Raw genomic sequence first — 25,279 nt, forward strand, 5'->3', positions numbered from 1 at the left:
AATTGTTATATAGTTCCATCGATTGTTACAGAAATGGGGCCCTTTGAAGTATAATGTCCTTGACGTTTGGGTTAATGCGATGGCAATATATTCTGCTATTACCCATTTATCATAGACATACCCGTTTCTTAAATTTAAAAAACGTGCTTGCAATACCATAAAAGGAAATTCCACATCGTATATCTCTCACGATCAAACAAATGGCGTTTTTCCCCTTTCTTGAAATGGAATCGTGGGTGAAGAACAATTTAAACGAGGTATTGTAATCAAGGATTTATAACAGAATATCCAAGGAGTCTTTGTTTATGGGAAAAATTAAAAAAATATTCGTTCGTTTAATATTGCTGAGAATCACCAATGGCACATTACACGCCCCCTACACCACCTTACAGGAAGGCGCAGAAGAAAATTTGTAGTGTTTCTGCGCTTTGAAGGGACTATTAGGTTCCAGTTAATATCTCCATCGTATCCATCAAGGTGACCCTTTACTTTGACTAAGACGAATAAAAGAATAGTGATATCTTCCATTTATTTTCTTCCTTTTAGGGAGGGGCGTCACCCATGACGGGAAGCTCTGGGTCATGATTATAATCTTCAGCAGACATTGAAACTAACCTTCTACGTATTTTTTGTTCTGTCATCTTGCTTCACCTCGAATTCACAATCCACCTGTTCTTAATACCACCTAAAGGAATCTTTAAAGGCACTGTTTAACAATGTTTCCTGTTGTACACATCTAAGATGCATGGCCTTACGTGTTACCAGTGTCTGTGATGGTGTAATTTAGAAGCCCTAACAAAATTGCGCTTCAAAATGATCATGAAGTGCCTCAAAAAAGTAAAAAATCTTTGAGTGACTGGTTTTACTTTACTCATTTTGCCCAATAAACTGTAATGATATAAAATGCGTTGGGAAAACGGTTTTTGAAATTTCGAATTCGAATCATAAATATCTTGATAATCAGGCAGGCGATATCGGCTTGTAAAAGTTATGGGAATACTGACTGACATATAAGTTGATAGTTATGATTGCAGCATGAGCTTAAAATAGGATTTTGTTTAGAATCTGAGGCATAGATACCCAATCCATGTAGCATGATGTTTCGAAAAACGTTATAGCTAATTATAAAAACATGGAATACTTCCAATCATTCACACTTCAGGTTAGGCAACGTATGGACGAATTCGACGGTTTCGTGGCTGTGGTATTTTCTTCAAAGTGTTTACCTGATTTTCAGCGCGTTCGATTTTAATGTCGGCACACGGGTAGCTTCATCAGTTACTACGTTTCTTATACGGCTTCTCGATCATTCCAGTGATGTTTCAGTGTTTTAAATCTCCTTTTCTTTTTTCTTTTTTTTCTTTTCATAAAGTGTTTGATGAAATGATAATGAAGCACATTACAATTTTTGCTTCATTCAATGGTTTCTCTCCAATTTTCATACCTGCTTTTTCTCTCTATCATTTTGACTCTTGTATGCCTCGCCTTCCCTTCTCTCTCTCTCTCTCTCTATCCCCCCTCTCTCTCTCTCTCTCGCTCTCTCTCTCTCTCTCTCTCTCTTTATCCCTCCCTCTCTCTCTTACTCTCCTCTCCTCTCTCTCTCCCTCTCGCTCTCTCTCTCTCTCTCGCTCTCTCCTCTCTCTCTCTCTCTCTCTCTCTCTCTCTCTCTCTCTCTCTCTCTCTCTCTCTCTCTCTCTCCTCCCTCCCTCTCCCTCTGGCAGTATTTTTTTTTTCTTCCTTTCTCTCTCTCTTTCTCTTTATTGTTTCTACCACTTTCTCCGTCATCTTCATCCTGCATAACTTCAGCTTTTATTACTCAGCAAAAATATTCGATGTCTGCAGGGAATGGTATTCTTCATCTTTGTGATGGGGAATCTTCCATTCTGAGGGTGGAGTGGTCACGGTCTGACAAAAACCTGTCGGTGCGGTCAACGTCCAAAAACCCGCCAAGACAAAACTGTTGCAAGGTATAAACTACCATTGCGTGCAATGTCAGTCCTTTCGTCGTCTTGCCTCAATGACAAATGGAATCAATTAATCAGAAGAAGTGAGTTGAACTCATGAAAATAAAAACAAAAGCGAAAATAGATATGTATATATTATGTAGAGAGTCAAGAAAACGTCATTATTGCCTCATCGAGGACCGGAGGAAGTGAATAAATTTATCACGTGATGAATACAACCTGATAAGGATTGATGAAGCTGTGGGTTAACGATTGGTGACGATGATGATCATTACCAATGATTATGATAATGCTGATCATGGTTATGGGAATGTTGACGATTATTATAGACGACGAGAAGGAGGAAGGGGGAAATAATTGATAAATGGGAGAAGAGAAAAACCCTGTTTCATTAGTTCCCTTTAATGTTAGTTTAGGAGAACCTAAGACTAAGTAGAATGTCGAAATTTCCTCGCAAAAAAGACACTCTGTCCAGCGGCGCACCCCGTCTACATAATTTACACAGCCCCCTCCCCCCCCCCCCCCCCCCCCCATCCACCATGTAAGATTCTGTCTTTCATAATGAAATAGTTTTTTCTAATTATTTCTGATATATTACTTGTTTTATAAAACTGCGCATGCCAATTCAATTTCATATTGTAGCAGTTTGGGAGGAAGGTATCTGAGCCATATGGTAACGTAGGCTTACTATTCCTTGGTCATCTGTGATCAAAATGTCTTCTTGGTCGGCATTATTAACCCATTATCATCACCCAAAACAATAACACTTCGTGCGAAATCATACCTATAGGGATTTCTGTAACCACACAATACATGCCAAGCAAGTATCCATGCATGACCATTGGCAACAAAAAATGACAAATATACGGCTAGAATTATTCAATCAGACGACAAGTATTATCGGAGGATTTCGATATTATCTAGAGACGGTATGAGATATTTTTTACGACTATTGTGGTTGGGGCTTGATACAGGAAGTATAAATGGCATCGCGTTTCATCATTTTCGTAACATACGCTTTGAATCAAGTGAATAAATTGTTTTTGCACCGCCTCACACGACCGGAAGTCTTTAAGAATCACCACGGGAATTGTGGGGTGCTCTCTAGAGAGCACCAAAGTGTCGTGGTGAAGTTTGATGAATGCTCGGTCATTACCAAGTCTGCAAGAATGCAGCTGCATTGACAAAAAAAAAATGAAAATCAGTTAATATGATATTTTTTATTCATCATAACTAACTCTTGTGACTAATATTCCATAAATTATATAGTCTTCTTCTCCACAAGTAAATTATCTTTCAAATGACACAGCCATTTTTGCTCATAATTTAGGGGGGATACTTCTTTTACCACCCCCACCTTGACCAAAGTTCGATTCCCCCCCCCCCTCTCTCTCTCTCTCTCTCTCTCCTCTCTCTCTCTCTCTCTCTCTCTCTCTCTCTCTCTCTCTTTCTTCTCTCTCTCTATCTCTCTCACCCATTTATTTATATCTATATATTCGCCACGTAGCTATCCATCTTTCCTCCCCATCGACTGTACGTCTCCCCCCCCCCCCCCCCCCTCCTTCATTCTCTCTCTCTCTCTCTGTATATATATTTACTGTATATCTCTAACTTTCTATTTCTCTCTCTCTCTGTCTTACATCTGTCTGTCCATTTGCCTGTCACCAGGACATTTACATGTGACAACCAGACCACCACAGATGTCCATCTTCCCAAAGCCCCACGCCAATTGGTCAACCCCGCTTGATTGACAGAATCGTGATTTGGAATTCGAATTAGGATTAACCTAATCCCGGTAACGAGAGAGATCGAATTATTCGGGATCTTGTGAACTCATTCCGTGACTCCAGGCTGAGACATGTTGGAGAGGTCAACCAGTTAATAAAACAAATTATACAATTTTTTACATCTTACTTTACAAATCTCTCTAAATTTGATTGATGAATCGTGTTTTTAGCAAGTGCAATTATGGCATATTTTCTTATCCCTGTCATTTAGTGTGCTCTAGGTATTCAATCACGTCAGCAGTTTTTAAATGTGTTTTGGATTTGCCCTGTTTAGAGACACAAACAGCTTCCAAAAGTAATCATGGCCGCTGATACAGCACTCAATATTTCAAAACTGGATGAACAACAACAGAACGAAAAGATATCCACAAAAAATACATTTCCCCGCCCACTTTCCTTAAATTTGTAGAGGTATTGTGGTATAGTTGATAAGTCACCGGACTATAGAAAATGAATTCTGGGTTCGAATCCAAGCCCGACATTAACGTCCTTTTGCAATACAATAATCTACTTTTGCTACTCTGTACCCACTTGTAAATTAATGTCTCATTATAAATACTTTGGCTAAGCGCAATGAACGTCACTGTGTGATGGATATGAGCGCTGTATAATTTTTGAAGCTGTTTATGTCAAATGTTATTATGCAGTATATCTTGTTGATGATAATGTCATGATAGAGGCTAATAAGGTGAAGTGAGGCATACTAGTAAATTGATTTAAAACTAATACTTCTTTTTAGGATAATGAAATGCATACTCTTTCAATCTTTAGACCGAATTGCGTTGTATGACGAAAAAGAAACAAAACTGACTGGGAGGGATGGTCGATAAAGAGTACCTAGTTGTCAAGCTCAAAGGTTGCTGGTTTCAAACAAATTTGTGCTAGGATCGCACCAGAGCCAAACAATAAATTTGCCTTGCTCCAGCCCGTTGCTTGAACGAATTCGCGGCAAACCTCATGCGCAGGTTCATTTGTTGTTTGGAATTCGGTACTCAGTTGCCCAAGTTCCCCATCCTATACCTGTTTACTAATTGTATGCATATCTTTTTAACTAAAGTCTCTCTTGACGTCTGAAACGCTGTTCAGAAACTTGCCGTACATAGCACCAACGAATATGCAAAGCGAAGTTCATATTCTGCATGGCAGGTAAATCGAATAATTAGTTACCAAGGGTTCGGAAGAGAAATATGCATAAATTGAAAAACAGAGGTAAACAAGTCTATTCAGCGTCTTGCTGATACGATTCACCACCGAATGTCAGGAATTAGAGTTCCGGGTCAACCCTTGGCAGATAAAGAGATGGGAGGGGGTGAGTCAAGACCAGGTCACGTGACAAATGAGGATTTACCTCCACCAGACGGTGCTGGGCAGGTGTATGAAATCATCGACAGGTGAACGGTAAACACCAGGACCATACATGCAGAGAGGCATCAGGCAAGAGTGGATGACGAGGGCGGAAGGGAGTTGAGGCTACACCCTAGGAAATGCACTCCATTCGCTAAAAAGCCATTTTCGTAATGTAATCGTATTTAACGCATACGTCTTTGTGAAGTGCCTCGATGCGAATGATCGCGTATAAAATTATAAACTTCCATTAATACTCATAACAAGAATATCAATTATGTTTATTGCGCTCTCGATCTTTTATGATGATCTTACCCGGATAAATTTGTTTACTTCTTTTGTGAACTTCATTTTCTTGTTTTCATCAAAACTGTTATAAGCTAAAAGTGCACACGAATTAGCAATGACATACGTAATGTGCATGGGTTTAGTCACTGTGGGGAAACTGTAATCGAGGATGTGTGTGTGTGTGGGGGGGGGGGGGGGGGGTGGCACCGGTCCTACTCGATCGGTGGAGAAATGTGATCTAGATTTAATATGGAGGGTGAAAAGGGGGCCTTATCGTTCCCCATTCCTTTTCATTTTCGCTCTTGCGTCCCCTTCCCCAAACCCTTCCGCCTCTCGATTGGGGGCTTATCCAATGGCTCGCCCCCCCCCCCCCCCCCTCTCCCCCAGCTCTCCTCCCCCGGTATGGCTACGCCAATGTTAACAAGTAAATGCAACTGCTGGGATTGTTAATCTCCAGGGATGCCTATCCAAAGTGCGGCGAACATGAAGGTGGGTTGAAATCGAGCATTCGTGATATGATTGAATGCATAATCACGATCTACTTCCCGATGACTCCAAAATGTGATATGAACCGACAACTGGTAAATATAGACCCGACAGATCTTAGATCTATTAAAATCTTCATACCAAGCATCTGTAAAGCCGTCCAGATGATCCAATATAGAGTGCAGCATTATGTAGGTACCCTAATCGACGGGATTGAATAGCGCCATCAATGTTCTCGAAATCAAAACCAAAATTTGACCAAGTTCACTTCTTGTGGAAATCAAATTTTGTGCATTTATACGAACTAACCACTAATTTATCAAGGCAAGAGTGTTTCAAATGCCTGCGAACCATTAGAAAGTGATCGGATTCATGAATCTTAGCAGACAAATAGAGTGTTTTACTTTGAAAAACCTTGGTCTCTCTCTCGGGATCCATTCATGTGCATACAATCTGAATAGTTAGTACACGTAGGGTTTTATTCCCCAAGGATTCGAGGCAAACAAGGCCACGACAAAGGTTCATGAAGAGTTTCTTACAATAGAAAATAAAAAAATCTTCATTCTTTAGAACGCAGTGTAGCCTACACCCAAGAAATAGTTAGTTAAGACATATAGTTTGAAAAAAATGTTTAACGTGTTTTGTTCACTCCTGTGCCTTTGCCGAGCCCCAGTATATGATTGGTAGTCCATTAATACCTTACAATGCAGAGGCATGAGCAACCAAAACATGGGGCCGCCTCCCACATCAGCCCCCCCCCCCCCCCACCACACACACACATTCCCCTCCCATCCTTGTTTATTGGCGAAAGGGCCCCTTGCATATGATGGTAATGGTAATCTTTCTCTCTCCCTCTCTCTCTCTCTCTCTCTCTCTCTCTCTCTCCATCATCCCTTCCCCTCTCTCTCTCTTTCGACTGGAATTTTTTTTTGTTATTGGTAAAAATAACCAAAAATATATTCCCCACTTTAAGTTTCAACACAAGATGGCTTAATTAGGAGAAAGAACACCCACGGACATGAAATCTCTGGATGATTGATATACCCCTGGCTCAGTGATGAAAGATGACTAGAATGTTCTAATGTATTATCACATGTGTTCTGAGAAATCATGCATTCGATCATAGAGTTACCAGCTAGTAACTCCACGATTCGATCAAGTAAGCATGCACAAATTACCCATTGTATAATACAGATTATAGGATCTTGGGACTAGAACATTTTTTTCAACACAGCCTACTTTTCAACAACTTACACGACTTGAAATAAATTTTAGAATGAACAATCAACTATAACATGACAGCAACACAAGACTCACACATAACTCTAAGGTAAGGCCCCGAAATTGCAGTCCCCCTCCCCCCAATTTGTTTAGAAATGTTCACAGTGACCTATTGCAAGCATAGCCAAATAATGCTACCCAAAAATGTAGTGTGGAGCCCTATTAAGTCACTTAAAAATGCACATTAATGAAGGAGAGACAGAAGAATTAGAAGAGACTCCCAATTCTATGAAATATGAATAGAAGAATTAACTTTTAATTTAATTCCCATGTAATACTAGGGTTTGGAGGGATAGATATTTTAAAAATCCATCGAAGTGCATATGTGGGCCAAGAGAATTGGGCATAGGGCAAAATGGCAAAGTATCTTGGTACGTGTAGATAAAACAGATCACCTGTCCACCAATAATGGCCATGTTTTATTTTAACTTTGAATAATCAATAACAGAGCACATATCTTGGACGAAGGATTTCAGATTCATGATTTAAATATACTCTTTATTCACATAAATATACAGTACAACAGTCACAGTACCAACATGCACTCATTTATATTTCATTTTCATTTAGTCAATCCCATCGCAATTTTGTGATGTCTTGTTAACATGCATTTGTCAAGGTTGACAATTAGAATTTCCTCATCTATTAAAATTGTAAAGAAAATGAAATTTTTTTGTAAATGAATCAGTCAAACAAATAGATTGATTAATTGGTCTTGAAGCAAATGTGTATATCCGGTTGTATACAGAAGGTTTCTTGTAATTGTATCAAATTACAATGATCCAATGCTAACAGGGGAAGACAAATTATAATACTTTAATAAAAATAAGTCAAAATTTAAAAAAGTCAACACTTCCTCACAAAAAGTTTGTCTCAATTATCTAGGGGTCAAATTGATAATACTAATGTCATGGCAAGAAATCAATTTCAATACAGGACTAACAAAATTACGTGTTGAGTTCCCAGGATAATCAGGCAGACTGTTGAGCAATTTAAAATGGGTCAGAGTTGATGTTGCCTAGGGGGGTGTTTCACAAAAAATAAGATCGACTTTAAGTTGGACTTAACTATGGCAGGCCATTAATGCCACAATTTTCTGTCACCATTTACTGGTATTGGTCTCTCAAAAGATGTACAAATCATGGTCACAAATCTAAAGAATTCACATTTTTTGATAATTCATTCTTGAAGGAAAAAATGTTTTAAAGATCATAATTGAAAGACCAATCGTGAGAGCAACCACTGGTATGAATGGCCTGCCATAGTTAAGTTCAACTTAAAGTCGATCTTAGTCTTTGTGAAACACCCCCCTCGTCTGCAACACAAAATTTAGACCTGTATGTATGAAAAACTGAGGTAAATCATCAAAAACATAGGAAAGGCATACCAGAACAAAAATATTGCTTTGGTAGACTGACAGTTATTTAGACCTTTAGAATTGGGGATAAATTTGATTACAATCACCACAGATACCGTTTGGATTCTTTTAGCACCAAATTTCACTTTAGGCAACTGAACCCACCTAAAATAAAGACAAATTGCACTTAATGTTGTCCACATGAAGAAGATCAGACTGACATTCATCAGCACTATAAAATTGATCTAGTGAATAAGTATTATTAATAGTTACTTGTAAGGCAGTAGAAGACACAGAGATGTCCTGAATACTAATCATTCTTAATCTCTACAACAGAAGATGCCACTTTGATAAGAGTAATAGTTTACAACTAAAGTATTCATACCCCATTACTCTCATCAAATTTTGTAATTTTCAATTATGTGAATAAAAATTGGTTAGTCCCGATCTGTTTCTTGAGAATGTGACACATTAAAGCTGACATCTACAAGTATTCAGCAAATGCTTTCTTAATTAACCAATCCACCTTTCATTCTAGAGTTACAAAAAAAGGCCCCCAAACATCAAATTTACAAGGGGTATGAATAATTCAGATGTTAATTGAACACTCTATCCTTCTGCAAGAGACCATCATATTACATTACCTTCTCCCCCAATTCATTTTGTATTTTAATTACTTGCTTTAAGTGTAATCATCATTGAATATTGAAATGAATATGATTTATCTCCCCTAACTTTACTGTCATTCCCACAATATTAAATGTTTAAATCTTTTGAATTTCGGATACCACATAATAAAACAAACCCTGTTTTTTGGCAAAAATATATCGCCATGCTTTTACAATTCAACCAACTCAACCATACTTCAACATCAAGGTTAAGTTACAGAACCTGTTTAATGGCTGGAGTGAGAGACTAGGGTAGAATTCCTTTGGCTTGTTGTGTAGAATGGTCCTGAATGGTGTAGCCATAAACTAACAGTAACACCAATCTCCATCCCTTCCTTCCATTATCAGACAACCCACATAAATTAAGCTCCAGCATGAAATTTTTTCAATGAGTAAAAAGATGGTAACTTACAGGCCTTACAACCCATGTCAGTGATTTGCCAAATTGGCTAGATTCAAATTGATAATACATCAGGCCAGGGCATTATTTCATGAAACCGTCCTAGGTACAAGTTCACCGGCATCCCATTGTAACACGTGTTAAATTTAATACATGCATTTCAATGAGTTGTCGGCGAACTTGTTCTTAGGACTGTCTCATGAAACGCTACCCTGGTCTTATGTCTTCTCTCGAGCATTACGGTCAATATCATCCACATTCACGACACACATGATTAATGTTCAGGACCAGCTCATAAACTTGAGTGTACTTCCATTACGGTAGATTCTTGTATATCCGGTGTCCAACTGTCCAATCACAGGAGCTCTCCAAAACCAGTACAGTCATTGACTTCTCAGCAGAAGAACTAGTGCCAAAATTAACTTTTCATTTGTTGGATTGAAACCCTACGCAACAACATTTTGAGTACACCTTCCATACACCTTGTACAAGTGACAAAAATGTTGACTGTGGCAGTCCACTGGTTGTTTCATTAGTTGACCAATGCAAGCAAGGGATTAAAGCCCTCTGATTTTAGGATTAAGCTCTGAACAAGCATCTTATTCCTTGTAGATAGAAACCCTAGACAGGAAAGTAGTTTGGAGTCCACATACCATAACCATACAAATTGTATGAGTGGCCAACGTTGACGGTGGCGCTCCACTAGCTGTTCCACTACTTGACCAATGCAAGCAAAGAGTTAAGAGTCCTCTAGAGCCAGATCCTTCAGCTCGGTTCAAGCCTTCGAAGGGAAGAGTCGTATTAAGAAGATCATCCAAAGGAAGATGATGGTGACGCAGATGACTGGACCCCAGACCCACCAGTTACAGGTCTTGTTGGCGTGGACCTCTAGTCTCTCGCTCTCCGTCTTCAACTTGGCGTAGTTGGAGGATGCCATCCTGTTCGACTCCTCCAACCTCTGTTAAGAAGAGAACGAAGGAAGAGAATTGTAATAGGTAGGCAGTGCTGGTTAAAGTGAATCGGTAACATTGTTGAAGGTTGATGAAAAGACTGCGTAATTTTTGTATGAAATGTTACTCATTATATTCCTTCTACTGTACTAACCCTATTACATGTACATGTACAAGTCCTGAAAAATTCACAAACCACAAAGATATTTATTGTTTTCTTGGAAGTGTTACTGTGCGACACCCTCTAACAGTAAATTGTCCCATAAAACAGGCTTTTAAAAATCTTTCAACACTTAGATGTTTATAATGGTATATAGAGCTCTCAACACTTAGATGTTTATAATGGTATATAGAGCCAATTCATTGCTTTGTGACGATTTACATTCACCTAAAATGTTTAATTAAATTCTAATAACATTGTTTGGAGAATTGAGGAATCGATCAGATCAGTTTTTCCCAAATTGTTATCATTAACAATGGTCTGTTATTACTCAAACTTTCAGATTATCTATAATTGTATATCTAGCATTGAAGTTACTACCTTAGCACCATTTTCTCTCATCTGAACAATGTTACAAAATCCCTTTAAAGAACAGAGACATCAAAGTATGGTTTTATGGCACATGGCTGTTGCAAAAAATTGCTCTGTGGTGAATTTCCTATTTACTTCAACCCTGGACCAAACACTACACCTAACCCTAGACCTACCACGACATCCAATTGCAAACCAAACCCTACCATTATGACAAATGAAGCCTGGAGCATAATTTTTGAGCAGCAAATGTTGAATTATCCAATTACTAGATTTGATTATGTTCCAAAATGTTGATACACCTTTGTCAGCATAGATATAGTCCACTTATATCTATATTTTTTATAATTATCTATAATTATATTCTGGAATGCCTGTGTTGTTCAGAACTAGTTTTTTAACATTTTACCAAAAGAAAATATGCTTTTTTGGGGGGATTCAAACAGAAATATCTATCCAACTAGCAATAAACTGGTGGACTACCTGTCAGGACTATGAGCCGCATAGTAGTGGGCTCTCATGGGGAATTCAAAATCATGTGGATGTTTTAGTTTACCCAATAACAGGTGTTGTCAATCACCAGGATTAGCCGTCAGATTGTGACCAACAGGCCTTATGTAATGCTCTGCATTTTCCACCTATGGAAGAGTCAGCACCTTAAATTTCCCTCAACTAAAGACTCTCCGAGAGACAGCGGGGTGGGGGTATTTCTTGACGGGACTACCAGTTTGCTATGTGCAAGACTTGAACAACCATTAATTATATTTCCATCAAGTCTGGTGGTGTCAGCGAATTATGACATACTGCACATGGATACCAGTTACCATCTCTCTTTAAAGCCCCACTGCACTACTTGTGCCCTCTATATAGCAAACAATGCCTAATCTGTGCCTGTTGGTCCCCTATGATCCTCTTTCTCTTATGTTAATTGAGAGCTGATTTGATTTGATTTGATAACCACCTGTCAGTGACCTTGCAGGGAGGTCTAGTGCAGATGGGCTTTAAACCTGAACTGAAGTTGTACCAATCCTGACATCAACGTTATGCGTGTTCCACTTACTCTGTTATCCTCTTTTACAATGCTACCAGCAACCATGGAGTTGTGTTTGAGGTTTCTCGTCAGTGAGAGCATCTCCTCTGCAAGCTTCTCTTGGATGTTGTGATGGTGTTTAAGGACTTCATCCAGGTCTTCTGCGGCATCATTACTTCCTCCATCTCCCCTGTGAACAAATAGACAAATAATTAGAAACAGTGACAAGATTCATAATGATGAATGGATTTGCAAAGAGCCTTTTCACATGAGGCAGTCAGTGTTTATCATTCTGTGTCCAGCAGAGGGGTTCAAACACAATAGCCTGAATTCACAAAGAAGGTTTAAATTTAACCCATGGTTTAAATCTTCAATTACATAACCCATGGTTTTAAAATGAGGGAAAATAAGCATGACACAGTCAGAGGTCCAATATAAGGTACGTTTAATTTGAGCTAATTTTAAAACATGGGTTAAATTTAAACATCCTTTATGAATTCGGGCATAATTTATGAGCTTTTAAGGATTTATTGCTTAAGTTATAATATCACTGTTCATAATTTAGATTATAAATGTACAAAACTAACTGTGCTGCACAGATGTTGTCCAAAAAAATTAAACAATTTGAAATGCATTTTTTTCTTAGAATACACATCTGTTATTTGCCAAGATTTATAAATGCCCTTCTGAAAGTTATGGTCACACACTCACATTCAAGGAAATAGAAATTAATCTTAATTCAACATTTGATTTCCCACAAAAACAAAACAAAAATAGGCAAGGCCATATGTTATAGATAGTAGTTCCATGCTTACCTTCTTTGTCTTACACCATTTGGACTTGAAAAACTGTCATTCTGTAGCAAAAGTGAAACAAAAAAATTTGAGTTTCAAAATTGTTGCAAAGTTTGTTTCATATATTGCAGCTTGTTGTTTAGTTGTTAAGTCATTTTGACACATACAGGTAAACTGTCAATCAAAAACCTTTGAATTTCATGGCCAATATTTTCTTTAAGATCAAGTCTTGAACTTATTGCATAAATGAGAATCAACATCGCACAAGCACATATCAATAACTTATCTATCAACCTAAATATTAGATCACTTGGGAGTATAGATGGGATTCCATTGTAGCTATTTATAAGTAAATGGTAATGAATATGGTTGACAGTGGTAAATTGCTGTTTAGTCTACAAATTGGTCTATTCCCATATGGTCTACAGTATACACCCAACCCGTCAACTGCCCATTTGGTCTATTTTGCATTTAGTCTAGCAACCAGTTTGTCTAATGCCCATTTTGTCTACTATCCCTAAAGTCTGATAATCATTTGATGATTATTATTAGTTATGATTACATGATTATTAGACCTTATGGTTAGTAGACAGGTCGGGTGTCAACCAAATGGGTATAGACCAATCAAATAGTAGACACAATAGTTGTTGACCAAATGACAATTTATAGACCTACACTGTCCACTGTAGATACTCACATCTCCGAGCAGCTCTTTCCTCATCTCATTGGCATATCTGGCTGAGAGCTGTTGATGAAGGTCCTTGGATCTCTTTACGGAGGGAGAGTTGGGATGTTGGATGCCAGATGCCTTAGCTGGAGCTAGCAGCTGGGTTTTCATTGCTTTCTCACTGGCCGATGGCTGTCATTTGGAAAGTAGGAGATTGCACCCAAAGAACAAGAAATTTAGAATAAGCTCAGCTAGGTTTGATTATGATGCCACATGTGGCCCGCCATGCCGTTAACCATTCATTATTCAGGACATTGCACATTCTATACCCAATACTGATACTGCTTATAGTTCAAAGTTACTGTATGTTTCTTTTAATTGTTGTGCTTCATACCATTACAAGCCTGTGCAAAAATCAAAAATTTATGGAGACACAGGATTTCTTACAAATTCATTATGTATCAACATTTAGCTACAAATCTATTAAGAGATGATACATAATGGTTATGGGATTTTTTACTGTGAAAAGGACTGTCTGGAAGTTATCATGAATGGCTGGTTAGGAAGTGGTTGAAACTTGAAAACAATCCAATATGAGGTTTGGGATGTATCATATTAAAAACAAATCAACCAAATCTTGCTGAAAGTCACAAATGATGGAAAGAAGCACTGGAACAGAATATGGGGAGGCCAACATCAGAATAAAAAAAAATTGGCACTCAATAGCATCCCGTTTTACAACTTTTTGTTTATAAAGGAGAGAACTTAATTGATGAGGAATATTGCTAAATAAGATATTCTTGCACATGGAATTAAAAAAGAAAAAGCTTAAATTATTTTGTCCTCAGTCCAAAATGTAGCCTTCTTTTTAAACAGCAGGGAATAGGAAGTTTCTTACCAGCTTTTCCATTTGGATGACTTCTTTCAAAAAGTCCACCTTCTTGTTGTAATTCTGCATTAGTTCTGCAGCTGGTTTCCTGTAGAACATTGAAAGAGAAATGAATCTGCTTTGGTATGTCGTAAAAGGGTGCAAGAGTCTTTAGTTATATGGTAAATTTATGAAAAGCATACAAGCTGAGAAACAAGCATAATAATAATAATAATAATAGTTCAGTTCTTGTATTGCGCATAATACATTATGAAATAACATCTCTATGCGCTTCCAAAGAGCTTTGGACTTTATTACCCTAGCTTTAGACAGAGGAAAAACAATTGGGAGTTTAGAGCTGACTATACTATCATGTTTTTTGATAACTCATATAGCTGGGAAAAAGGAGAAGTCTAAATGGTGGTGTATAACATTAAATGCCTGTTCAGCTATGCAGCCTCCACAAAACAGTTTTAACAAATTCTAACTGGAAAAAATTCTTGTACAATCAGAATAGGAGATAAGAATAAGTTCTTACTATATGTCTCTTAAAGGTGGAATTCAAGGAAAATCTCAAATATGTCAACTAATGTATCACTAGAAACTGGTACAAGTTTTAGGTCAACTACATATTGGGTGATTTATAAAAATACAAATACAACCACCTCCATAGCAGCTGGAATATACAAGAGATTCGCCAGAAAATAACAATGTTTTAATGACGTCACTATATGGACCAATACTGCCCAAGCAGACGACATCCCATAAAGAATGAACATAATTGCAAAGCTATTATTTGTCAAATTATAATGAGTTTAGTGTATATAAATGTAATGGCATGTCGGACCATTCAAAAGGGGATATGACCCGATTCTGATAACTAAAATCTTTTGCTTTTAAATACACAGGATAGGGGTAAATTAACAATCAAAGAAACCAGACTTTAAAATTGAAAAACCCCAGGAATGATATTAAGGATGGCATTTGTTCCCTCTTGAAACACTAAACATACCGCGGTGTGTGCAGCTGAATATACAATGGCGTCTTATTTTGTGTACAAGCGACATATTCCTTTATTTTTGTATCGCTGCATTTGTCATCAAAATAAAACCATGCGCGGGTTTAGAGTGAGGCAATAGACTATACAGTCTAGATAGACACTAGAATAGATATACACAGGCACTGAAAATGTGTGAGATGTCATGGGACATCGTCTGCTTGTGCAAATCATGTCCATACTGTGATCTCACACATCTCAGCAGCATTCGGAGAGCTCTTTAGGTGCTATGCTGGGGCTGTATTTAAGCGTTTTGTAATTTATAATAATCGTTACTTCGAATGTTTCCAAGCATTGAATTTTGATAACCTTGTCGAATCAAAGTTTCAACTTTGCAATAATGAAAATAAAGTTAGTTTTTAAAATCAATGAATATCTACTTTAAATCCAATATCATAATTTGGTCCCCTTGCTAATCATTTTCTACAACGATGATCACTTTTGTTCCATTAATTCACATGATATAAACCATACTTAAAATTCATCAACAATGGCTGTCAGTCATTACAGTTCTAGAAAAGAAATAACAAGATGCAAATATATTATTATTTTACACTTTAAATTCTCTTTCTGAAAATTGGGATGAAAAGCTTCTTTTTTTTGAGGGGGGGGGGGGTATACAAATAATGCTATACATGCATACAGTACTTACACTTGAGATTTCTTCAAGTCTGCCAGCTTATCTTGCAATGCACAAACATACTGTGAAGAGAAATAAAATATAGGAGTATTACTATTAGTCTACAAGTGTGCATACTCTAAATCTGAAGTAAAGGTTAGACTGACTTTACACATTATTATAATAAGACTAGGCCTATAGAGAATAAATAAGAGGAGTGTTGAACTTGAAGATAGTGATATTCTCCCCCATGACAATCATGAATGGCCCCACATTTGTATGCATACTAACTAGATCAAGTAAGAGGTAGTGTTAAAAAAGCCAAGAGATGACTCTTGCCATGTCTAGACCATTGGTTATCATTACCACTTTACCACTTTACCCGAGATTCTGGAAGAATGCTGTGTTCTCAGTCATTTATTTTAAAATCCAAGCCCAAGTGGCAAGTGGATCAACTATCAGCCGCAAAATCAGGATTGGCATTCATTTATTGGTTTTTGTATTATAGTTATGCCTTATGGACCCTTTTATTTTGTAGAAAGAATTTTATACAATCATGAAATGTTATGGACACGTCATGGACATGGGGGATAATAAACAACTGTGTGAAGTCTTGAATATTGACGTTCCTTAATTTTTTTGAACATTTTACAGAATACAGGTACGCACAACAGTCTCAAAATCCAGAAATTGTAACGTTACAAAGAACCAAGATAAACCATGTGAATGTCCTAAAAGTACAACACTGCATTAAGAGGACTATACACCGCAATTGCAAGTCCCCCCCCCCCCCCCCCCCCCCCCCCCCCCCCCCCCCCCCCCCCCTCCCTCACCCGACTCGCATCGCCGGTGAAGTGATGCAGCTGCAGTAAGCCTTGTCTGGCCGAACATTCCTAGACTGCCAAGCTACCCCGACCCTTCGGCAGGTCAGACCCGTCGGTGGCCGTAGAACAAGGAATACCGCCCGGTATAATTCACGAATCGACTTGCCTTTTCCAGACGCCAATCTCCTGATCTGTTTTCCGCAGCCATCTCTTCACACCTTACTAGAAGGCGTTGAAAATTTACTTCTTCACGAGAAGCTGGCATCTTTGATATCAAAATGAACAATTATGGGTGAGATAATAAATCAATCAATGGATGACGTGGACAGCGAAGTGTCAAGTTTACATTCTGTGAACACTTAAAGATTGAAATTATCGACCAACTTCTTGTGATTCAAATTAGGTTGAGATAAAAAGTGTGGCGGAAGAACTAAAAGTTAGCGATTTATAAATATACCCCCTGCAAAAATCTAAATTTAAAAAATGTTTAAACTAGAAGAGCTGTTTCTCTAGCTCAAGAGTCTAGACGCTGGATTGAGTGGGCCAGGCGCGTACACAGGGGGGGGGGGGGGGGGGGGGGGGGTGGGGGGGGGGGTTAGGGGGGGGGTAAACCCCCCTTTGGTATTTTTGTTTGTGTAAACCCCCCTCCCTATTACCCCCCCCCTGAACCCCCCCCCCCCCTTTTGGATTTTTTTTTTTTTTTTTTTTTTTTTTTTTAAATAAAAAATTATTCCCATGGCTGACCTAAAAAGATGACCTTACCCCCCCCCCCCCCCCAACGGAGCCAAATGTCAAATTTTCAAATTTCGAGACCAAAAAAAAAAAAAAAAAGGTCTTCTCTTTTTTGTTAAGCAAAGGCCTAGCAATTTATTTCAAAATATACATGTTATTTTTGGCAATATAGTATACTTTTTTATGACACTTTTCCCCAAGATATATTTACCTTTTTCTCTACTCCCTGTATATCAAATATATCAAATATACCGTACATGTAGGCCTATAAGCCTATAGTCTATGTGGCGTGTAGTATGGCTAGACCACTTGATTATCAAGGATGGCCTATTCTAGAAACTAGACAAAGTAGGCTAATAGATTTTAGTTTTGATCAATAGGAATTTTTTGGTATATAGCTAGGTCCTAGGTCAGCATATTTCTACTCCCAGTTTCTCACATATATTCATTTGTCTGTCTTGTTTAATTTTTGTCTGTGTTTCCGTCCTGTTGCTCGTAGTATTTTCCTGCTTTGCTTGGTTTATAGCCATTATATAGTAGTCAGTAGATTTTATTATACTGATTTATGTTTATATTTTCTCAGTTGTCAGTTAGTTTAGTTAGTTTAGTTTGTAAGCATTTTAATGTATGCCTACATTTTAATGTATGCAGTATTCTTGAGTTAATTTGTTCACTTTCGGACATAAAATGAGGGACCTAGCCTTGCTTTCAACCGTGAGGTCTCATCTTTCTATTGCCATATTCTGTCAACTTGTTATATCCATGTCATAAGTGTGTCAATGAAGATAAATAAAAACTTGAACTTGAACTTGATGATGTAAGTTCGTTGTAAACTAGTCTCAAGACACATTTATTCAAAATAGCGTTCAATGATTAATCAACTCTGTTCACTTTGACGTGTATTCCATATGTATTGTAATTTGTAAGTTTATTTGCATTTTTAGTTTTGTATAAGATATAATTGTATATCAGTCTATTTTGTGTGTATATCGCTTAGAGACTTCGGTGGTAAGCGCTTTATAAGTAACGTTTATTATTATTTGTTTCATTCATGCACATACAGAGACCTTTGAAGCGCTCAATGTCAAAAACATTATCAAGGAAATATGAATGATAGCTTTGACATCTTCTTTGTTTGGTTCCTCTGGTTTGGAGGAACACAATTTTGAGTTTATAAACTAATTAAAACGGTATTACAGATTACCAGGCCTATACGCATAGTCGCATATTGACATTTGATTTTGTAAAACTTCACTTTTTTAGGAAGTGCCTTAGTAGAAGAAAAAAAATCATGCAGATATAGCTATAATTTTCAGAAAGAAAAGAGAAATTGCTGAGTGTTTTTTCTTGTACCTTTTTGCCTCGTTTTTAATATAAATGGCCCATGCCAAGAACAGTAGCATCAAAAGATGAGACTCAAATTGGTAATAAAATATATTGTATGGGTTCTAAAAATGTGATGCTAATGTCGCTCGCTAGTGGTCATAAGTGGAAACTGACTTGATGTGATATTAGCTTGTCCCTCCAGATCTCGTAAGTAATACAATTATTCTAATTTTGTCAAAATTTCCTACAGAGGGATTTAATTAACTAAAAAATTGAGTTTTGTGAGAAATTTAATCCGGGAAAGAAGTTTTATTTACACGCGAGTTACTGTTATCTACAAACTTTAGTCCGATATATTGAAAAGGGCGTGTAGTGAACTCTGCATGCAACCATGGCATCGCGAACACATACATACATAGCATAGGTGCATTACTATCCTGGCTGTGTATTAAAAGCTGTGCTATTGTCTTTGATTCTCATTTCTCAACATTTCAAACACCACTGTACCAAACTCAACTGATTTCACTCAAAATCGATACTTTAGTGACGATTGATGACACCTAAATAGCAGTATAATACGAGTTTGTTCATTTTCCCGATGTTAGAAAGAATAATTTAAAAATTCAAATTGAAAGTCCACTGTCACTACTGTCAAATTTGCCGATCAGCGGCACCGGCATGATGATGTGTGCGTCTGTGTGTTATGAGTGTATTGACTATTCATGTATTCGAATGCTATAACACGTAGTGCAGTGCTAAGGGTCAATACTCATGGCGGTAAGCAAGTTTGATAGTAGACTCACGATTTTAATTTTTTAAATATTCTTTCAATTCTAACATCGGTGAGTTAAAAAAAATCCTATTTTACTGCTATTAAGGTGTCACCAATTGTCTTTAAAGTACCATTTTTTAGTGAAATCAGTTGTACAGTGGTGTTTAAAAATGTTGAGTATCAGTAGAAGAGGTAGAATCTAGGTCTAGTAATGCAGTTATGTGTGGCAATTTGTGTAAGCAATTTGAGGTCTTGTCTATTCATGTCAGTAGATCTATATACATCTTTGAAATTGCGATTGCAGGGTTGGTTGGGTTGTGATTACCAGTAATATTTTTTTTTTTATTGTTATAAACTTATTTTATTGTTTAAAAGTTTTGGGCTAACACGTGCTTTCATGTTCACTGCTTTAATTCTCTCATAGTTTTTTGCATTTATCCATATAAAAATTCACACGGGAGCATTGAAATCATAGGCATATATGGGCATATTTCCATGGGGAGGGGGAAGAGGCATGGTGGCTGAATATCGGCCATTATGTTTATAAAATTTCATTATCGAGCGAAGTGAGCTAGAAAAAAATAAAAACAATGTTTTGGGGGACAGGTGCAATGCCTGGTTGCGATTTATCAACTATTAATTTTATAAATACCACGAGGGAGCAATAAAATAAAAACAATGTTCATTATGGCATAAATGTTGCTTTAAAGGTACTATGTCCCTTTTGCAGCCAACCTCAAAGTCAAATTCTGTAGAACTTTGCAGGAATTATGAATATGTCATGTATGTCCTACATGTATCTGTGAAATTTAAACGTTAGCAGTGTCCTCATATTCAAATTATGCAAGGAAACCCGTTTACTTGCTAGACTTCACTGTCAGACACTATTGAGTGACTGAATGGCTTTTTTCTTTTTTGGTATTGAAAAGAGTTGTAAAGGGTACGTGAGCATTTGTCTCCATCAATAACCCACTTCTTGTGATGGCCAAGATTAAACTGATTGAATCTTTGCGCAGCATAAAACGTATGACCATTCGGTACAATTGTCTGAAAATCAAGGCTATTACTTTTGGGCTCTATAGCCCTAAAGTCGATTTGACAACTAATAGTCGTTATTTTCCCACTTGAAGACATTTTCAAGCCCCACCTTTTTTAGGGAAGTTCTAAATTAGTATTATCTTTCAAATGCAGTTGGAATTTAACTTTTTCATTTTTTTGGCCTGCAAATGGGACATAGTACCTGTAGCGGCGCGAAACTTGTATAGCGCCATCTGCGGCGTTAAGAAAATTTGTGCAACAGAAAGCCTAGTCAAAGGCATTCAGACTTGATGTTTGTTACCATAGAATTCATGACTTTGCTCCGGATGAACAAATAGTTGGTAAGCTACGATACATGATTACTGTAGATAACTGATTTACTGTCAAATATATGAAACTAGTTGTTTCATACGATTGTTCATTTCCTGTGAATTATGTGCAAATAGTGAGTTGATTTTGGATGATTAACGCAACGTTATGTACAGAAGCCTATGTGTTGCTATGGGGCTATGAAACGCATTGCACCCAGGTATGTGTCGTGCATAAAGGGGTTTATTCATATAAACAAGCTCTAAGATGGTGCATGATTTAATTAGTATGATATGTTATAGTGACTTGCACAGCTTGTAAGAGTTAAAAGAGGTTAATTACCATTATAAGGAGTGTGTAGAACCGTTTCTGAGGGAATATTATTGATGTCAGTTGTATAGGGTCTGGAATCACATAGACTACTTTGTAATTGCTTAATTAAGGGGGCATTATGAAGCCGTATCTGTAGAACACCGTGCATTACAGGCACATTCTAAGCACAGGAATTTATGAAGATATATATATCAAGCAGAGACATAAATGAATACACTGTATAGCTGGATAGTTACATTCCTTTTGGAGTTTATTTCGTATATAAACATCACGTTTATATGTCAAGAGTATTTACAAGATTCACTGTAATGTAGACAGGGTTACATGCATTTAATTCTGTTTATATGATGCATAGGTTTATAATGCTTTGTTACTTTGTTGTTGTTTACAGTGAACCGCTAATTGGATTGCTGATGATGATTCGCTAATTGGATTGCTGATGATGATTCGCTAATTTGATTGCTGAAGATGATGATTCGCTAATTGGATTGCTGAATCGCTAAATGAAGATGACTTGTTACAAAGAACCGAATAAAGAAAAATAAGAACTCAACAAGTCGTTTGCAACGTTTCCTTTATTGGCGCGTTCACAGTACCTTTAACATCAAACTTCATTGATTCAATCTGGCCATCTTGCTGCCCAAGTATTTGGGGCATAGCATTATGATCTCAGTAGTACCAGGGTACTCATGAAATATGATACATGACGCGTAAGTGCAGGAGACTAGTATTGATTATAAAATAATGATTTGTTATCAATTTATCTTTTCAGGACGATGGATGTTGTCCTCCATCGCTCTCCTGCATTATTTAGGCGGACAGCCGTAGCTCTGTTAAACCTTGCTTCCCGGCCAAGATACGATAGGAGCACTGTTTTGGAGTCAAGTGGAGTGCTGAGTGATGTCACTGCACAGCCAGTAAGAAGTGTTTGCATCGCATCAGTAATCTCAGAATTGAAGAGGGTGAACCTTACTGAGTCACACCCGTGCCTTCGTATTACATCTGAATGGACATGCCCTGGAATCTACAGGAGTTCTGTTAGGACATGCTCCAGTGAAACTGTTACAAGCAAGCGCCGTGTGATTCCCAATCAAGCAAGCAAGGAGTATCTGGCCAGCATTGGTCTCGACTGTGACAGGCTACAGAAGTCTCGTCCCACTGTGCTGAAACAGAATGTGGGCCACCTGCAGCAGCATGTCGACCTCCTCAGGAGCCTTGGTCTGGACAATTCAGACATCATCAACATCATCTACAAGGAAGCTGCATTCCTGAGGAAAGATGTAAAGTCTGTGTATGAGTTGGTAGAGTACCTGAAGAACACTGGTCTAACGGACAGTCAGGTTGCCAACATCTTTCAGAGGGCGCCCCGCTTCTTCAGCACACCTGAGACAGTCATGGACAATGTCGAGTATATGAAGTACCTTGATGTCACGGACAAGAACATCTGCTATACCTTGATCTACACTCCATCCATGTTCTACAGGGTTCAAGGTGGGGTGGAGCGGGTAGCTTCATACCTCAAGCAAGTCATGACGGAGGAAAAATTTGTAGGAGACCATAACCTTGTCATCCGTTATATCATGAGGAACGATCCAGCCCTTTTCATCCGACAGGTTTCTGAATTGGAGAACAACGTGAAGTTCTTGAAGGGATCTGGATTTCATGGAGAGGACTTGATATCGATCATCCGTTACTGTCCCAGCTCAATTCGTATTGGAACCGAGTTCCTCAAGTCACGGCAGGAATATCTCCTGAAGCATTTGTCTCTCACTAAAACTACGTTGAGAGACCTCATCCGCAGGCACCCGCAGTTGCTTCATGCCAGTATAGAGACAATCCAATCTCACATCGATCTTGTTCTTGAGCTAGGCTTCACAACGCAGGATATGGTTAAAACTCCTAGAATCTTTTCTCGTAGTCTGAGTTCAATCAGGACTCGCTATGATGAACTAACTGCAGTTGGGTGCAAGCCTAATCTAGGATCGTTCATTTACTCCAAAGAGAGACATCAGCTGGTCGTGCTGAAATTTAAGATGAACGAACGCAAGAAAAACAAAAGGACTGATGAAATTGAAAAATAGATGGTTATTTTCATGCGGTTGATTTTATGTTTTATTTAAGTTAATTTAGAGCAAATCATATGCAAAAAGCTTGTACATCGCATACATGTATATGTGGTATGGAGGAAGTTGAAGTAACTTGGTTATAAAAACTCCTTGGAACCAAGAATATTATTTTGTTCAATTTGTTGGTACCTTATATTATTTATAAGGGCTCAAAAATAACCGAATTCAAAGAATTTGGACGGTCACGTTCATTTGTTATAATGAGTGTCTGTTATAACAGCATTCTCTGTAATTAGGTTCCTCTGTTCTATTGAATATTTGAATGTACATATTTAATTTAAACTGGAAACAAAATGAAATAATACCAAAAGTACAGAAAAAATACAGAAGAAGAACAAAAAGGAGCGATTTTTGTTCTTTAAATTAAATTGTAGAACAGTCATGGCAGGTTTTGAACCATTGTTATAGTTGCTTGGAAGATGCATGTGAGTATCTGAGGCCAAGGTAAACCGGTTATAACGTAGAGGTGTTGTGGCTTAGTGGATAAGTCGTCGGACTGTAAATCACAGGGTTTGCGGTTCGAGCCCCGCCATGGCACTAATGTCCTTTGGCAAGACATTAATCTACACTTGCCACTATCCACCCAGCTGTTAAATGGGTACCGGTAGGAAGGAATTCCTTAAAATGCTGTGAGCGTCGAAATCGGCAGCCTAGCATAGCCGGGTAATGTTGGAGCGCCTTGAGGACCTTGCAAGATCGATACGTGCGCTGTATAAGAATCCAATATTATTGTTATTATTATTATTTCGTTCACAATTTAAATAGGATTTTTTTATGTCCAACAAGAGTTGGCTAAACATACTTCAAATTTTTTCTTTTATCAAAGATGCAATTAGAACTATTTTTTTCAAAGTATTTTGCCTGTCATGATATTATATCCACTTGCCAAAAAGTATCTGATTTTTTATCTTATGAACATACTGGCTATCCAAAATATTTGAATTTGTATGAGAGTTAATTGCTGAATATCCCCTAAATGTGTCTTTTCTTAAGCAGATATTCACCCAGTCATTAAAATGGGGGAGTATTTTATTGCTTATGGAGGAATGATTTTGACCCTGTCTACCAGTGACTTGGAATAAATCTCTCTTATTGTATCCTAAGAAGGCAAGAAAATACCATTTATTTTATTTCTTTAATTAGGGGTGGAGGATCCACAAGGGTACATGTACAGTAGTTGTCATATTTATCATTGTATTACCCCGACTGCTTGCCATTACCACACGACATGAGAGATTAAAAGCCCTCGGGTTAGAGACACTCATTTACCGAAGACAGAGAGCTGAGCTGATTCAAATCTTTAAGATTATGACAGGAATTGACCGGGTGGATATCAATACATTTTTTCAACTGGTCCATGAATCCAGAACCAGAGGCCACAGTATGAAAGTAAGGAAGCCAAAGTGTAAATCTGTGCTTCATCAAAATTCCTTCTCTGTGCGAAGTTGCAACAACTGGAATTCCTTACCACTACCAGACTCAGCAGTCAGAGCAACAAGTGTAAATCACTTCAAATCCATCCTTGGGAAATATTGGTACAGCCACCCCCTTAAGTACAGTCCATACCAGAGAGATAGCATTACCTGGAGGGGCAAATAAGTTTATCTTTACGCTTCAACATCAAAGTAAACATGTATATTATTTTGTGCAATGCTGCTTTTACTATTTGTTACAATGATCTCACAGAATGATATCCTTTCGAGATCCATCATAGTTGTATTCCAAAG

General features: G+C 37.8%; 2 protein-coding genes across 2 annotated transcripts; one reads left to right on the top strand and one right to left on the bottom strand.

Moving 5' to 3' along the window:
• Nucleotides 1-7,620: 7,620 nt before the first annotated feature.
• On the bottom strand, nt 7,621-17,322 carry LOC582558 (vesicle transport protein USE1). Its single transcript, XM_030976946.1, has 7 exons — nt 17,083-17,322; nt 16,126-16,175; nt 14,447-14,525; nt 13,579-13,740; nt 12,903-12,943; nt 12,118-12,277; nt 7,621-10,533 (listed from the first exon to the last, which is right to left on the bottom strand). The coding sequence occupies exons 1-7, from the start codon at nt 17,179-17,181 to the stop codon at nt 10,351-10,353; spliced, it is 774 nt and encodes a 257-aa protein (XP_030832806.1). The 5' UTR covers nt 17,182-17,322; the 3' UTR covers nt 7,621-10,350.
• Nucleotides 17,323-18,978: 1,656 nt separating this feature from the next.
• LOC582598 lies at nt 18,979-23,841 on the top strand. The gene is made up of 2 exons (XM_030977185.1): nt 18,979-19,181; nt 22,199-23,841. Exon 2 carries the CDS (start codon nt 22,203-22,205, stop codon nt 23,505-23,507), a length of 1,305 nt encoding a protein of 434 aa, XP_030833045.1. The 5' UTR covers nt 18,979-19,181; nt 22,199-22,202; the 3' UTR covers nt 23,508-23,841.
• Nucleotides 23,842-25,279: the final 1,438 nt, after the last annotated feature.

Source organism: Strongylocentrotus purpuratus, unplaced genomic scaffold, assembly GCF_000002235.5.
Source record: "Strongylocentrotus purpuratus isolate Spur 01 unplaced genomic scaffold, Spur_5.0 spur5_scaffold_9, whole genome shotgun sequence".
Taxonomy (NCBI): domain Eukaryota; kingdom Metazoa; phylum Echinodermata; class Echinoidea; order Camarodonta; family Strongylocentrotidae; genus Strongylocentrotus; species Strongylocentrotus purpuratus.